At 44.3% G+C, this 17,465-nt stretch overlaps 1 protein-coding gene across 1 annotated transcript; it reads left to right on the top strand.

The window, feature by feature from the left end:
• Positions 1–5,192: 5,192 nt before the first annotated feature.
• On the top strand, positions 5,193–15,516 carry LOC127214896 (cytochrome c oxidase subunit 7A-related protein, mitochondrial). Its single transcript, XM_051175171.1, has 3 exons — positions 5,193–5,358; positions 13,873–14,004; positions 15,338–15,516. Exons 1-3 carry the CDS (start codon positions 5,287–5,289, stop codon positions 15,476–15,478), a joined length of 345 nt encoding a protein of 114 aa, XP_051031128.1. The 5' UTR covers positions 5,193–5,286; the 3' UTR covers positions 15,479–15,516.
• Positions 15,517–17,465: the final 1,949 nt, after the last annotated feature.

The raw sequence follows: 17,465 nt of genomic DNA, 5'->3' as shown, positions 1-17,465 counted from the left end.
TGTGCTGATTATTTATTATATGACAATGCCAGGGGTGCAACCCAGGCCTCCTGGATGCTAACCATGCACTCGACCACTGAATTTCAGGTCAAGCTCAGGTAGTTTTCTTTTGTGGTTGTTTTCATTTCGTTGTTTGCTTTGACACAGGGTGTCTGTGATTCAGGCTGGTCTCAAACTCTATACGTAGCTAATGCTGGTTTTGAGCTCCTGGTCCTCCTGTGTCTACTTCCTAAGTGCTGGGGTTACAGGTATATGCCACTAAGCCTAGTTTCAAGTGCATGACTCTTCATTTGCTTTCCTCACAATCACCAACATCCATGGTTGTGGGCATACTCCTGTAAGTAACTGCTCAGGTTGTCCATTCTACAATGATGTGTGGAGGTAGTGTTCCTTCATTTCTTCATTCTTGTTTGTTGGTTCTCATTCATTCATTTATTCATTCACAAACTCATTCATTTTAACAGTCTATAAAAAGTAGTGCTGTTGGGAAGCAGAGTTAGGCAGACCTTTGTGAGTTCGAGGCCAGCCTGGTCTACAGAGCTAGTTCCAGGACAGGCTCCAAAGCAATACAGAGAAACCCTGTTTCGAAAAACAAACAAACAAACAAACAGTAGCTCTATACTTAACTGTAGTAGCTCTATAGGGCAGAATGGCCCTTGAGCCACTTTCTGTGTAGCTTTAATACTTGGAAACTGTCACTCAGTAGTTCCTCACATCAACTCAGGGTGATTAAGGAATACCTTAAATTTAATTAGTTATTAGTTTGGTATAGATAACAACTAAAACATTTCCTAAATTCTGGCTTTTATGTCTTTTGGAGATTTTTTTTTTTTTTTTTTTTTTTTTTAAAGACAGAATCTCACCGGGTAGCTCTAGCTGGCCTGGAATTGGTTATGTAGATCAAGCTAGCTAGCATGAAACACAGTGATGCAGCTGCTTCTCTTTCCTGATGCTGCCATTAAAAGTGTATGTCACCATAGCGGGTCACCTCTCAGGGCATTTGTGTTATTGTATGTGTATATGTGGATTTATGAAGGTAATATGTGCACATTGTATGACATCTCATGCAGACCATGTGTGATACAGAGAGCAAGGGGGGTGCCCAGCGACTAGGAGCATCCCTCTGTCACCCCCAGACCAGGTCAGGCCACTATTTCCCTTCCTGTTTCTGGACAGAACATTACCCATGCTGTATTTTTATAGACGATTTAATGTAAAGTAGCATGAATCTTGTTCGGGAGCTCAAGTTTTTCTTCTGTGCATAATTAAGTGTATTTAAAATGATTTAAAATAAATTATGAGTCATACCTCAGCCTTTCTTTACCAGTGAAATGAAATGTGATGTGTCAAACTTGAGTTAAATCTATAATCTCCCTGGATGTGCTTTTGACTTGCTTGTAAGGAAGGCAGGCGGGCAGGCGGGCAAACTGGAGCAGCTTCGTACGCCATATTGACATTCAACAGTGAGAAGGACAGGGTAGGGAACTGATGCCAATATGTTCATCCCAAACTGCAATAAAGCTGTCCTAGCAACTGCAGTCCCAGCTGCCATTTCCCTGCCCTTTGGGCTAGAAATGTGCCATTCAGACCCTTTACTCCCCTCTACAAATATGCCAGGCTTCCATGAAGGGCTGTTTTTAAATATCAATATAATCAATTTTAGGTTTTGAGGACAAAAATCCCCACACAAGTTAAGGGATTTATTTGGAAAAAAAAAAGAGATGACAGCTAAGTTTTATTCCACATGAAAATTACCAAATAGAGCTAGGCTGTGGTGGTACACACCCTTAATCCTAGCACTTGGGAGGCAGAAGCAGGCAGATGTCTGTGAGTTCAAGGCCAGCCTGGTCTTCAAAGCTACACAGAGAAACCCTTTCTCAAAAAAATCAAAAAAAAAAAAATGCCAATATCATAATGTGAATTTAGCCCTCAGGTTAGTTTTTCAATGCTTTGTTGAAGATGGCTTTCTTGAAGATGATTGACAGATCAGATATTGGAAAAATATCTACCTCTCCCTCCTGTACCTGCTTACTTACTGCCAGGGATGGCAGATGTAAGTCACAGCTAGACAAGTATCATGTCACTGTGACGCCACATCTGGCCTACCTCGTTTTCCCAATGGCTACAACCTATCTGTCCATGAGTACCTTCCCAGGATAGGAAGGGTCACTCGGTCCACATGTTTGGCAACAAAATAAGCAATAAAGTGAGGAAGGGTGGGGCTTTAAGACTCCACCCTGGGTAGACATTACTTCTTCATGGTAAATATCCCTCAGACAAATGCTTACCAAAAACAAACAAAAAAACCCTTAGTTTATATTTCTAACAGGTGATACCAAAACAGGCAATACATGAATCCTTTGAAACAAAAGCGGAAGGAAACAAAAGAGGGGTCACAGTCACCTCAACTGTTATGAGACTTCTGTGTTTCAGCTCTGCCTAACCTACCAAGTGTCAATTAAAAAAAAAAAAAAAGCCAATCCTAGAAAATCAGAGAATTAAAATTTAATAATTAATTCACAAGGACGTTCCTGTCTATGTTGAACATAACTCAATTTAAAATGTATATTGGCTACCCATCCATGGCTTTCACAGAGTAGCCTGCCAGAGGCCATTAGCACACAGCCCTCACAAATGGAGCAGCAGGGCTAATCCAACAGCTATCCTTCCAACGGGGCTGCACTTGCTCAATTCACTCAGCAGTTGGCAAGCTTCTTTACCCTCTGAATCCTGGTCACTGCCCCTCGGAATAAGATCTGGAACCATCCGAAGGCATCATGATTTAAAAAAAAAAAAAAAAAAAAAAGAAGATGTCTTATGTTGGGTGGGATGTGCAAACTCGAATGCCGAAAGAGTGCTTCAGTACTGTCAGGGTGTGTTGCATTTTATTTGGGAAATGAGGGGAAAAAAAAAATCTTTCCATGATCAGCCACTCCATGTGACATCCCAGCCCACACTCTGCTACTGACATTTCATCTCCCACTGAACAGCCTGGCTGTTGTAACATTTTCAGGGTTCTTAAATTGTGTCTTGCAGGATCTAAAATCGGAAGGCAGGGACTTCAAGAAAATAACCAATGTTGACAGGCACCTTTATGTTTCAAGAAGCTGCCACACCTTAATTATGCTAGAGGTTAGGGAACATTCTCTCCCACTTCCTCCAAAATATGCCCCGAAGATAGGAGGGGATAAAGACTGCCCTGAACCATTCAGTTTTCTTTTTCCATATAAATCTAGGGAAAAAAACAAAAACAAAAAAACCTTTCCTTTCATCCAATATTGCTAACAAGCTTATTGTTTTTTTCTTAGAATAAAGAATTCCAGCATTTGTTTGAGAGGAATTGGAGCAGTGGTTCTCAACCTGTGGGTCGTGACCCCTCGGGTCCCATATCAGATATTTACATTATGATTCATAGCAGTAGCAAAATTACACTTATGAAGTAGCAACAAAATGATCTTATGGTTGGAGGTCACCATAACATGAGGAACTGTATTAAAGGGTCACAGCATTAAGGAAGGTTGAGTTAGAGTAGCCAAGATGTGATCATGTTAATTAAGTAACCATGGTAATTAAGCTTCTTAACTATAGCCAGGTACTGTGAAAAGGGGAAAGAACCAACAGGCATAGGTCATGAGCTTAGCACAGTTTTATAATTTCCTGAATGGTTGAGTCTCAGACCATGAGTGAGGAAGACAGGGTAATGATGGATTTTCCTTCATCAAGGAGGCAAATAAAGTAGCAAAGAAGGGGTCATGACTGGACTCAAATCAGCTGTGGGGAAACTGGAACTCAAACTGAAATTGCAATTATTATTATTATTTTAACATTATAAACTATGGCTTTGTAAAAGGCAGTAACTTGATTGGCATGTCATCAGAAACTGCCAGAATCTTTGTTGTCCATGGTATTAGAGGTGCCGAAAACAAAGACAAAATTATATCCAGTGTATATCCTGCCTGTGTATATCCTGGCTCTAGAGCTTTCAGCCTCCATCCTTTTCTTCATAGAATGGATTTATATATATATTTATCTGTAATACAGCGCTCAGGGTACAGAATCTTGACCCTGATCTGATGACTAACTCTGCCACTAATTGCTGACCTCAGTGAGTTGCTTCTCTTCCCCCCCCCCCCAAATCCTGGCATATTTTCCTGTACTGTAAAAATGGAGATGGCCCCAGTGCCTGCTTCATAGGGTTGTTTGGAGATTCAACACATTTATGGAAAATTCTTTGTCAAGCTTAGCACAATCTATCCATTAGTCAACTTACATTTACAATGTAGTATATATAAATCTATAATGTGCGTACAAAGACTTCTGGTTAGACGATAGAACTGAAAGCTCGCTCCATCCCTGGAGAGTAAGAAATCAGTACACTCCATTTATAAGAAAAAGTTTTTGACACACGGTGGAAGCTTGAAATCACTCCACATTGCACTGAGTACCACTATAACCGTAGAGATTTCACAAGGGTTTCCAGTTACCTCCCCTGCAGGTGTTTATCCCAAAGGACAGAGGCCAGGAAAGAGATGAGCAACCAATCCCCATAAATGCAGATGACAGTAAATTCTCACTCTCAGAAGGTGCAAAATGTACACATAAGTGCCTTAAATTTAGGTTAAGTGTATGCCCTCCACATGAAGCCTGAGTTCCTCCCTCGTTCTCCCTCCCCTTCTCTTTCTCCTCCCTCGCTTCCTCCTTCCCTTTCTTCTCTCTCTTTCCCTCTCTTCCTTTTCCTGTCACTTTCTTAGTACGAGAGGCAATTCTCAAGTTCCTAACAGCCCTAGGTACTTAAGACCCCTCAACAGATACAAAATAACCCTCAACTGGACTCAGGATCCAGACCCCGCCCCAGTCGCAGGTCCCGCCCAATGCCGGATCCCCTCCCAGCAGCAGGCCCCGCCCCAGTGGCAGGCCCCACCCTGTCCGACTGTGCTGCTCTCAGCTGCCAGCTTGGTCCACAGGACGCTTGCGCATTTATCAAAACGTCTCGGCACTGCCCGCCTCTAAATGAGCGGCAGAGAGATGCCTGCGTCTTTCGGAAAGTCTCAGCACGGCCTCTTCCCGTGTCCTTTTAGAGCTGGTTTTCGTCTCACTGTCTTGAGAACGCGTTTTGTTTCCTTGGCATGGCTTAAGGGAGCACGTTTTCATTCAGGCGCTCCCTGGGCAGTCCGCATCCCGGATCAGGGGTCCTGCGCCGAGCTTTGGGCCGGCCAGAGGGGAAGCGGGGTCCTTCCTTAGGGCGGTCGCACAGGCAGCGGCTGTGTGAAGCCGGTTTCGGGCAACATGTACTACAAGTTTAGCGGCTTCACGCAGAAGTTGGCCGGAGCTTGGGCCTCGGAAGCCTATAGTCCGCAGGTACGAGTTGTGCCGCACCGCCTCTGGCGGGAGAACGGCGGCCCGAGGCAGGCATTCGCCGGGTCTGAGCCGGGAGAGGCTGCTGCCGGCCGATGGGTTCTGCTTGCTGGTGTCTCCCGGTGTCTGCCCGCACTGCCTGGTAGCAATCGCCCAGGCTTCTCTGTGTACAGTGCACCCTAGGCAAGGTTTTCCTGGCACACATGTTCCGTTTGATACCCTAAGGGGGTCAAGGTGACCCCTGGGGTGGCTCGCTGCTTAAGATGGATTTCCCGTGGAAGTCTGTGGTGCAGAGAATGCGACTTGAGTTCGGGTTCCAGCTCTCTTTGTGACTTCCCATTGTTACCCCTGTCACAGCAACTACCGAATGGAGGAATGGGAAGGGCGGAATTGAGACGCTTGCCTGTAAGGCGGATTTCTTCAAATACAAGGGAAAGCATGGCAAATGACACGCAACGAGGTTTACCCTTTCGTTAATTATAAAGCAGCAGACGGTGACCGTTGCGCGAACTGACATTCAGGCTCTACTTAGAGCCTACCAATGGTGTCCAGCTTCGGTGTTGTGAAAATGTGGTATTTTAGATCCCCATTCATATTGGGTTGGTACTGAATTTATTAGCCTTAATTTTGTGACCTTGACTGCTAACTTTTTGTTGTGAGCCCTTTTTGATTTTGGGTAGCATTAAGCTGGGTTAAATGAGGTATGTGTCAAAAGGGCAGATTTTTTTTTTTTTTTTTTTGGCAGATGGTGCTGGATAAATGCTATATGTTTTCCAAAAGCTGCAGTTGATACCCTAAAGGGGTATTGCTTAGAGCAGTGTGTGAAGGCTTGGAAAGCTTGGTGGAACATGAAGCTGGAAAACCTTGAATAGAATAGTAAATGACCGGTATGGGCTGTAGAGGATACTCTGTGTGTTATTATTGCCTCCTTTCTCCTGCTGTGGGACACTACATCTTGGTTAAGAGGAGAGCGTTAAAGTATGATCAATCCGAGATTAAATGAAGGATAAAGGAGGTCAAGAAGGGCTGAATTTGCTCTTAGGGGAGAACGAAGAGAAGTCTTGGGATTTTAGGTATTGAGCATATGATAATATGTCGTAGCAGCCGAGTTTATGAATATGTTGTTTAATAGGCCAGGCTATTTTCAACCCGTAGTTGGTAGGAGGCTTTTTGCTGACAGAGAGGTCAGTATGTAAGGAAGAAAGAGACTGTCCTGTTATAGAAATGTGAAGGGAAATGAGGAAAATGTGTTGAAAGAACAGTTCAGGGCTAGAAAAGCCTGCTAATGTGTCATTAAATTCCAGTGCGATGAGTTGTAAAGAAAAAAATTGCCAGCATGTTGATTGACTTTTTGTGCAGAAGGTGTAGGAAAGTGCTGTTTTCATTGTGTCCTTTTTTGTTATTATTTTTTCAGACAGGATTTCTCTGTAGTTTTGGAGTCTGTTTTGGAACTCACAGTGATCCTTCTGCTTCTGCCTTCTGAGTGCTGGGATTAAAGGAATGCACCACCACCACCCAGCTCATTGTATCTCCTATGGTGTATTTTCAGTGCACCGATCATATGTTCTTGTTAGGGAAGTTTTGGCATGCCTATGCCATGTAACCCATTCCTTTATTAGTATGCAGGTCATTAATTATATCACCTTTAGGAAGGTCTCACATACTCCCCTATTAAAAATCCCTGTCTGTCTTCCCATTTTGACGTTTATAGGTATAAATAGTTTTGCTTATTTTTAAAAAATAATTTATTTTTATTTTGTGTGCATTGGTGTTTGGCCTGCATGTATGTCAGTGTGTGGGGGTGTTGGATCCTGGAGTTAATAGACAGGTGAGAGCTGCCATGTGGGTGCTGTGAATTGAACCCAGGTCCTCTGGAAGAGTAGTCAGTGCTTTTAACTGCTGAGCCATCTCTCCAGTCCAAGTTTTGCCTATTTATGAACCCCCTGTAAACCCCTCAACATGTACTCTCCTGTGTAAGGCTTATTTTAAATGTTCTTTTGAACATTTAAATGTTCCCTACTTATATGAGTGTTATCTTATGTCACAGTTTCTCTTGTGATGGTTGTAAGATACGCTTTTTAAATTTTTTTTTTTTTTAATGTGTGTAGGCGTTTTGTCTAACTGTAAGTCTATGTTCCATTGTTGTTACCTGGGGCCTGCAGAAGCCAGAAGGGGTTCCAGATCCCCTGGAAACATAGTTAGAGACAATTGTGAGCCACTGTGTGGGTGCTGGGAATTGAACTTGGATCCTATCCAAGAACAGCCGGCGTTAACTGCTGCACCCTTTCTCTAGTCCTGTAGATTTGCCTCTTATGGAGTTGAAGCATAATCTATTGCTTTAAAGGAGAAAGGAAAATATTGACTAAGTGACACTAAAATACCATTGACATTCACAGTAAGGGAATACCTAAAGGTACTCCTGATATAGACAGGACTTTCGAAGTTTTTGGCACCCCTTGAATTAAACTTTGCCCTAGTATTAGAATTTCTAAGTTACTTAAAGCTTCTATTTTTAAAGTTCTGGCAATCAAACCCAAGACGTCATACCTGCTAGACAAGTACTTTACCACCAAGCTGTATTTCCAGCTCATTTAACGTTTTCTTAGGCTGTGTTGAAAGAAGCAGTTTGGGATGGGCATTATATGAATTGTAGTTTCAGAGTGACTGTAGGGCCTCATGACCACTGTAGCACCAGGGAAACCAGGGATGTAAAGGTAGCAGGTGTTTCTCTTTGATTTCTGCCTGGAAAGCTGTGAATGGATCTATTTTACTAACCTGGTGATCTGTAGGGCCAGGCTTCCCCTGAATCCCCCAGACTTCTGAACATTGTTTCTCAGTTAGTAGAACCCACTCTTATGAAGGAGGTCCCAGGTATTTTGCAAAAGAATCTACTGCTATAATTAATCCAGACCCTTATCCCAAGAACTGTTTATCAGTCAATAGAACCCATTCTTTTGGAAGAGTTTATAGGTATTTTGCAAAAGACACGTACTTGCCAAAGCCGTGTAGTCATACCTTAGCTCTGTTGTAATAATTGTCAGGAGGAAACTTTGAAAGTTGTTCTGTGCTTGAACGTGTCAAAAATAAACTGCTGTGGGGGGGGGTTCAGACTCTAGAAGTTTGAACCAATACCAGCTAAGTTGTGTTGGACTGGATTTTCTTTTACCTCACTTGGATCACTGTAGTGTTTACAGGAACCCTTCCAGGATCCCTACCCCCAACTTGGTGCTCTGATTCTGATAATTAGTAGTATTTTGTCTTCCTTTCTTGGACACAGTGGGTTCACTGTAAGATGAAGACGTTTGTACCATTCAGTGTTACTTGAAGTGAATAAGTAATATGCTTTAAATAGCCAAATATGGAAATGCTACTTCTGTAACAATAACACAGAGATTTGTAAGTCAATTTGATGGCAGCTAATTGTTGGGGAACTATTTTATAGTGACTGATTAAAAAGCACCTGTCTTTCCTTTTTGTGGCATATTCCACAAATAAATTGAGGCACATGAAAAGGTGCTTGACATTACTAGTCACCTGCAGTGAGGTACCACCTTATGTCTGCCCGGAGTCAAAAAGACAGACAACAGCTTATAGAAGTGAAGATTCACGGAAACCAGACGCCCACTGCATTGCTGGAAAGAACTTAAAATGCTGCAGCCACTGCCAGTCATTGGTGGTGTACACCTTTAGTCCCAGCACTCAGGAGGCAGAGGCAGGCTGATCTCTGTGAGTTCGAGTCCAGCCTGGTCTAAAGAACTAGTTCCAGGACAGCCTCCAAAGCAATACAGAGAAACCCTGTCTCAGAAAAACAAAACAAAAGTCTGCAGCCACTAATACAGGTTGGTAGAGTCTTAGTTAGGATGTTCGCTGCTGTGATAAAGACCATGACCAAAAGCACTTTGGGGAGTTTTATTTTGTCTTAAACCTTCCAGTCACACTCTATCACTGAGCAGAAACTGAGGCAGAGCCACAGTGGTTCTCCACGTTCCTGATGCTTCCACCTTTTACTTCAGTTCCTCCCCCAACTGTAAAATTATTTTCATTGCTGCTTTAGTTGTAATTTTGCTACTGTTATGAGTGGTAATGTAACTATCTGTGTTTTCTGATGGACTTAGGCGACCCCTGTGAAAGGGTCATTTGACCCCTAAAGGGGTGTGACCTACAGGTTGAGAACACAGAGGAACACTGCTTGCTAGCTTTCTCCTTTCTCATGGCTTGCTCAGTCTGCTATCTCTCAGCGCCAGGGAACACCAACGCAGGAGTGGCGCCACCTACAGGCCAATCTGATGGGGGCATTTTCTTAATTGAGAGTCCTCCTTCCCAGATTGCAGCTGTACTGTTGGCATAAAATCAGCCAACATAGGTAGTTTCTTAAAAGGGGAAATGCAGTGTTACCGTATGACCAGCAATTCTAGTGTTTTACAGTAGAATGATCATCTAGGTGTGGGGGATAAGGGGAAAGAGGAGTTGAGTAAGTTTGGCTGTGGAGGTGAATCATGAGGAGCCTGTGATACAATAACTACATTTTGTAAGAAATTAGTAGGCGATCGGATGCAGACAATTGGGGTAAAATGTCCTACTGACGAGTGGCGTCCTGGGGATGAGGAAGGGGTATCCAAAGAGACATGGGAATGTGAGAGTGGTGGTGCTCTCCTTAGAGACGGGGAGTGGGTTGATAGTGAATTTGTGGCATTTGGAGTGTGAGGTGGCAGGGGGACATGGTGATAAAATGATCTGAGCCACTGAAGATTTAGCCTAGTTTCCAGCCATACATCGGGGTGAACATAGAAAAGCTGTCTTTTTACATATTTATGTGTATGCGTGTTTTACCTACATGGATGTATGTATGTCACATGCATGTCTAGTACCCACAGAGATCAGGAGAAGGCATTGGATCCCCTGGAACTGGAGTTAAGGATGGTTGGGAGCCACCTTCCCTTCAGCCCCCATTAAAACATTTTTTTTAAATGGGGATAATTTTCTCCGTCCACCCTCCTCAGTCCTGAAAGAAGAAAATGCTGAGCTAGTCAGCTTAACCCTTTCAGCTGGAGGTGGGAGAGGTGGCTACTCCATCAAGTAGCTCATACTGCTGTCCCAGGGGACCGAAGTGGGGCTGTCAGTACCCAAGTCCTGTAACTCCAACCTCAAGGGATATGATGCCGTCTTCTGGGCCTCTCAGGCACCTGCATTCACGTGAACACAGATGGCTACCCCCTTCCCACCATTCACACATGCAAAATCATTATTTAAAAATAAATCCTGTTGTGTTTTGTTTTCAATTTGAGCTGGGTAGGCAGTGGGGCAGCACTGTCAAACCCACCGCTGCTCACACAATCCTTGATAACCCTGATCTGACAGTCCTTGATAACCCCGATCTGCGCCTTTAAACATCGTACACAATTTCCAACAGTTAGAGGCTGGAGGAGGTGTGGTCAAGCATTTGTTTAGCATTCTTGTGGCAGGCCCTATCTTCAGTTTCCGCCACACATTCCTTCCTTGCTTTTTAGCAATTGAACAGGAAGAATGTAAGTGTTGTAGACTGTTTTGGGGTAGGGGTTATGTGCAGTGGGTATGAAAAAGTAAAGCCCTGTTTCTCTCAGTTTAAAGGACCTTCCAGGAGCTTCCCCCTTGCTACAGGAGTGGAGGCTCTGCCATGGAGTTCCAGTTAGCCTTCAGTTATGAGTCTACTTTGTGGTGAAGTTGTAGCCTTCCTTAGTACAGTTACATAGTTGGCAAATGTGTACGGAAGGTGCTGTAAATCAGTTGCTTTTGTTAGTCTTGTGAATATGATTAGTGACCAAAACATGCTAGAGTCCTGCATTTGTGGGGTGTCTGTTGCACAAGGGGGAGGTGGTAAATAAAGGAGGATATAGCATGTTTGATGGTGGTTAAGTGCTGTGGACAAGAACAAGGCATGAAAGTGGGCTAGCTTGTTTGCAGGGTTGGGAGGGGGACATGAAGTTTTAAAAGGGGCTGATAGAGTGTGGTGCTGTAATCCTATCACTTGGGAGGCAGAAGTAGTAGGATCAAGAAAGAGTTCAAGGCCAGCCTGGGATACATGTGCGTTAAGGGCCAACTCATGATACATGGACCTGGCTTAAACAAACAAAAACCAGATAAGGTGTTTTGGAAAAGTTTCCCAGGGTGATGCAAGAAGGTGAGAAAGCACAAGCCATGCAGAAATAAATCTGAAGGCCATTCCAGGAGAAGAAATATGCTTCCAGTCAGAGGGGCTTATAGGGGTATGGGTGGTGGTGGGAGGTTAAGGAGGAGGATGGGGCTGAAATGGGTAAAGAGTAGAGTGCACTGTGCAGAACTCTATTTCAACAGAGCTACAGAGCAGACTCCAGGCAGCGAGTGTGGAAGCAGAGTGCAGTTAGGCTGTTAAATCCAGGTGTTGAACTAGTAATTCCAAGGTCTGGAACAGCTGACATTCCTGGCTGGTCTTTGAGCGGACCCAGGTTCATCCTCAGCATCAGAACCTCCACTTCCAGGGGATCCTGTGTTCTTTTTCTGGTTTCCTCTGGTGGCAGTCACATAATGCATAGACATACATACATACATGTAAAGCCACCTCCTAGTCTAGCCAGCTTTCCAGAAGCCCAGTGCTGGCTAGCTCTCTGCCTGCAAACTGGGGCTGTTGGGAGACTTAGCATGTGATGACAGGGAGGTGAAGCACCATCATACACTCTTCTTACCAGCCGACTGCGCTATTAATGGGCAGGATAGTAAACACAGCTGAGGCTCATTGAGGAGAATGCACACTTCATAAGAGTTGATGGAGCAAGACACCGAGGTAACTTAACAATCTGTATTTGAATTTTTATAGTAAGTATATGAGATTATTAAAGCTGTTGAAGCAGCTGATGATCTCGGGCGTGCCCGGTGAAGAGTAAGTGGCAGTCATGCCTGGTGAGTGAGTGAATGAGTGCATTGCCCTAGATAGGCCATTTCTGCGCCAGACCAACTGTGCTTCAGTACATTTGGTTGGTTGGCTTTGGTTTAGAATTAATGCCTGGTGAGTGGAGACAACATTAGTGGTTTTTTTCTTTGTAATTCGTTCTTACCTTCCTGCCTCTCTCTGCATTGATGTTTTAAATACCTGATCTTTCGGTCTTGTTGGTTATAGATGAATTCCTTTGAGAAGTAAGAAGAGGATAGGCTGGAAACTTCTTTCAAACATAACATTTTAATTTTCCTAGTTAGAACTTTAAGAGATGATTTCACTGGCTTGTAACTCTTAAACTTCAACTTCAGTACGCAGTGTTATTTTGGAGAATTGTCTGCGCGTGTTGCTTTGCGCCTTCAGATAAAAACAAGAGCTCCCTTTGGTTTTGGTTTGTGTGTTTGTTTATTATGGTGCTGGGGCTGCACCTGTTAAGCAGGCACCTTGATATGACCTACATCCTCAACCTCCTGCCCTTAGGTTCTGAAAGAAAGAAAAAGAAAGAAAGAAAGAAAGAAAGAAAGAAAGAAAGAAAGAAAGAAAGAAAGAAAGAAAACAGCCGTGAGGTGGTGGCATACACCATTAATCTCAGCATGCCTCTGATCCCAGGGAGGAAGAGGCTGTCCTGATTTTTATATGGAGAGTTCCAAGACAGCCAAGGCAAAACACTGTGAGAAACCGAAGCAACAGCAAGGCAGCCTTTGGTTCCAGCACTCGGGAACGGTGGCACATGCTTTAGTTCCACCTCTTGGGAGGCAGACAGGTGGATCTCTGTAAGTCTGAGGCCAGCTTGGTTTACACAGCAAATTCTAGGCCACTCTGTCTCAATAAAGCCAAACAAAAGATTTATTTTTATTGTTTTTAACTGTATATGACTCTGTGTGGGTATATGCACCTGTGTTTGGGTGCTTGTGGAAGTGAGAGATGTGACCCCACATTGGGTGCTAGGAAGTGAACTTGTGTCCTCTGCAAGAGCAGTGCATGCTGTTAATGACTGAGCCATCTCTGCAGCCCCCACAGTTAAGTCTAGGATAATTGCATAACTTTAAAAAGAACTGTCCTCTTCAATTAGCACCTTCTTACACTCCTGCTCTACACAGCCAGTAATCTTCTATTGCTAGAGCTGTCTGTTCTGCACTGCTGTTAATGAAATGGGTGTGTGTGTGTCTAGTTCAGGAGCATCCCCAGCCTATACAAGGTACTGGGGAGTGAGCTCAGGCCTTTGTACAAGCACAAGCACTTTACTGACTTAGATTCCTCTGCATTAGAGCATTAGTTCAGATGAGAAGAGGACAGCAAGGTCCTTGTAGACACAGTACTTCTTGAAGCTCACATTGGACCTTTCTAGCTCACTGTTAGAGTTCTTGACAATTTGCTTTGGGAAAGTAGTTAAAGGTGTGTGTCAGAGGGTTGAGAAGCACCCAAAGCCTTCATAATACAAGTGATAGAGACCCTGCTCCTTCCCTTATATAGTTAGTGCTGTGTCCACTATCCCAGACAGCCTGCCTCCGGAAATAGCTCAGCTGCTCAGACATACTCAAGACTTGCTGTTGTCCTTTGCTTTCCTGCAGGGGTTAAAGCCAGCAGTTTCTGCAGAAGCACCGCCTATCATATTTGCCACACCGACTAAACTGACCTCCAGTGTGACAGCTTATGACTATGCTGGGAAGAACAAAGTTCCAGAGCTGCAGAAATTCTTCCAGGTGAGCGAAGACTGGAGCAGAGAACTGAAATGTGTTAGAATGTGTATGGGTGGGAGCTTCTGAAACTCAAGTTTACAGCTGTGTTGTTTCTACCCAGCCTCCTTTTGGTTTTAGTTTACTCCATTAGCATATAGAACCTATTTACAGGAAGATACCAGTAATAGAGGGAGGGTGGCCAAAGACCTCATCATCATGTAGTGTGCAGTAATTAATTTTCACATCGTTCACGTAGCATGGCTCCTCATAGTTATTGTAAGAGAACACAGGAGTGTATGTAATGACTAAATCAGCCCATGCCTACTTAAGTATGACACACACATACATGCACGCACACATATGCATACATACACACACACACACACACACACACATACACTTGAGCACGCGTATATGTGTATCTGTATCTGTATGTCACATGCGTGCAGAGGACAGAAGAAGCTGTTGAATCCCCAGGAACTGGAGTTATAGGTGGTTGTGGGAACTGACCAGAGAGCAGCAAGGGCTCATAACTGCTGAGCCATCTTACCAGCTCTGCGCAGTGACTTCAGGCTGCCAGTTTTCTTCTGTTTTTGGCTTGCTCGGTACTACAGGTCACTGCACTGTTGGTGGACATTGGATGCCCTCTTAGGTAGGTCATCAACAGAGAGAAGTGAGAATTGACACTTCAGTATGATTAATCTACTTAGAGATAACCAAGAACCTAATTACCTGACTCTTGAGTGCTGGGAGTGGCAGAGCCCACTACAGCTACCACTGCAAGTTGCTTCCCCCATGAAAGCATGTCCGGGTTCAGGTCCATCCTGGCTATCACGTAAGTCTTTTCAATCTGATGAGTGAGATGTAAGAGACTATTGGAATGTGTGTAAAACATGAATTAAATTTCCTACAGGAGAGCTTTAGCCAGCTGATGGAAGGAAGGCCAGCTGGTTACAAATGGGCCAGAGTGTTGCTGACTGCCCATGTTCTGACTGTTCTCTGAGCCAAACAAAATGCAGACATGCTCAGAGCATTCCTTGTGCCTGGGCTCTGTTTAGCTCTGATTGTCTTTGCTCTTTAAAAACTCCCCAGGGCCCTTCTCTTGGCAGAGTAATAACATGGTAAAGACCGTAGAAGCATGGGCTTTGCTGTATATTGTTGCCTCAGACCCTTTGTAGAGAATGACTTCATTCTTAAAATCTTGAGCTCCATTGAAAGGCAGTGTTCTGCCACTATGTGGTGCATCTAGGTTCCACTGTGTTGCCTTTATGGAGTTTCCATGGTGGACAGATTTTTCTCCCATCTGTTGTAAAAGCTTGTTTTATAAACCAGCTCATTGTCAATCCTTGCTTTCCAGAAGGCTGACGGTGTGCCCATCCACCTGAAACGAGGCCTTCCTGACCAAATGCTTTACCGGACCACCATGGCGCTGACTGTGGGAGGGACCATCTACTGCCTGATTGCCCTCTACATGGCTTCCCAGCCCAAAAATAAATGAATTAGCCTGTGGAGGACTGGTTTACTTGGTGGCACAAACCCTTTGAATTTTCAGTTTTCTGTGTCCCCCACCCCCACCCCCACTTGGATGGTCTGACATTTTTGCAAACAAAGGAAAAGATAAGAACACAAATGTTTTGGTTGTTAGTGAGATGCAGATGGCCTGTCAGATGTCAGTGCTGGTTTGACAGTTAATGCACTGTTGCAGGAAATGACAGCGAGCAGTGTTTGTGCTCCTGATTTCCCTGGAGGTTCTGGATGCATGTTGCTCATAGCCTCATTAATGGCAGGCAGTCTGTGCTCAGGGCCTCTGGGACATGGGCTAAGCAGGGACTGCAGAGTCCTTTCTGGGTTTAGTGTGACTGTGGAAGGAAGACAAAAGCTGGCGAGGTCAGGCATGTGAAATGAGGGGTTCGAGTAGGTCACCTGGGGGCTTTTTTCACCTTGCAGTCAAATGTGAATAGAAATTATTTGCAATCTGCCTCTGTTTGTTGGGCAGCTTGTTTGAAAGGGTTATTTACGTTGCCCGGCTCCTTAGTGAGATGTTATGTGTGTCCATCATGGGAAAGAGAACACCTGCAGGGTTGCACTTTAGACAGCCGCACCAGAAATTCTCATTTAGTAATGCTTCACTTGACTGTGGAATAAATACATCAGTAAAAATTTCAGTTTGGAATTATTTATTTTTATTTTATTTTTTAAAGATTTATTTATTATGTGTACTGTGTTCTGCCTGCATGTATGACTGCACACCAGAAGAGGGCAACAGATCTCTTTACAGATGGTTGTGAGCCACCATGTGGGTGCTGGGAATTGAACCCAGTACCTCTGGAAGAGCAGCCAGTGCTCTTAAACTCTGAGCCGTCTCTCCAGTCCCCTAATTTATTTTTGAGACAGTGTCTCACTCTGTTTCATTGGCTGACCTGGAACTCACTCTGTAGACCAGACTGGCTTCATACTCACAGAGATCTGCCTGCCTCTGCCTTGGGAGTGCTGGGATTAAAGTTGTGAGCCATCATGCCCAGCTTGACAGCTAGCATAAGATCCTGTTTAAAAAATAAAAAGGAAAAACAAAAAAAGCTCTTCCTCTTCTTCCAGGAACCTTAACTTCTTGCAGGGGTGAGGGTGTGGGGAGGCGGGGGGGGGGGGGAGTTGCAGCACCTCAGAAGCTCCTCACTCCCGTGATGGAAACCCAACATGCTTGTCTTGTGCAGTTCTCATGGAGTGGGGAAGGGGGACCGTGGTTGTTGGGAGTTCACCAGGGCACCACCAGAGGACAGCGTGTCACAACACTCCCCCTTCTTCTGGATCTTACATTCTTCTACATGCTCTTGGATGTCCCTTGAGATTTTGAGGGTGTGTTATAGCTGTCCCATCGTAAACACAAGGCACTGCAAAGAGAAGCTTCTCTGACCAAGGCTGACAGCACCAGTCTAGGGGCACAGAAGTGTGTTTTGAAGGCTTTTCATGAACATATTGTGCCGATTTAGCAAAACAAAGCACAGTAGCTTCCTCACTGGTGCCTGTGTTCTCCCCAGCCATGGGCTTTTGGCTGACTGCAGTGATGGAGGACTTTCTTCCTGTGGAGCAGCAGTTGTTTACTGGTGATACATTGCTTATGATCTACTAAAGCTACTGCACATCAGAGTACAAAGCCAGCCACACTAGTTAGCTATAGAAGCTGGGCAGTGGCGGCAGACACCTTTCATCTCAGGACTCTGGAGACAGAGTCACATTGATTTCTGTGAGTTTAAGGCCACCTAGGGACACATGAGAATGAATAGTCTAAGAGAAACAGCTCACACCTTTGATCCCAGCACTAGAGAGGTACATAGTGAAGAAGCAAAAGCTTTCCATCAGGGAAGACAGGAGCTCCATTTCAGCCTTGATAGAGGTAAGAGCTACTGGCTGGCTGCTTGCTTCTCTGATCTTCAGCTTGAACCCCAGTCTCTTCTCTAGGCTTTTATTTGTGTCACAGTTACTACTAT

This window comes from Phodopus roborovskii, unplaced genomic scaffold (genome assembly GCF_943737965.1).
Source record: "Phodopus roborovskii unplaced genomic scaffold, PHOROB, whole genome shotgun sequence".
NCBI classification, from domain to species: domain Eukaryota; kingdom Metazoa; phylum Chordata; class Mammalia; order Rodentia; family Cricetidae; genus Phodopus; species Phodopus roborovskii.
This window is presented reverse-complemented; position numbering and strand designations above follow the sequence as displayed.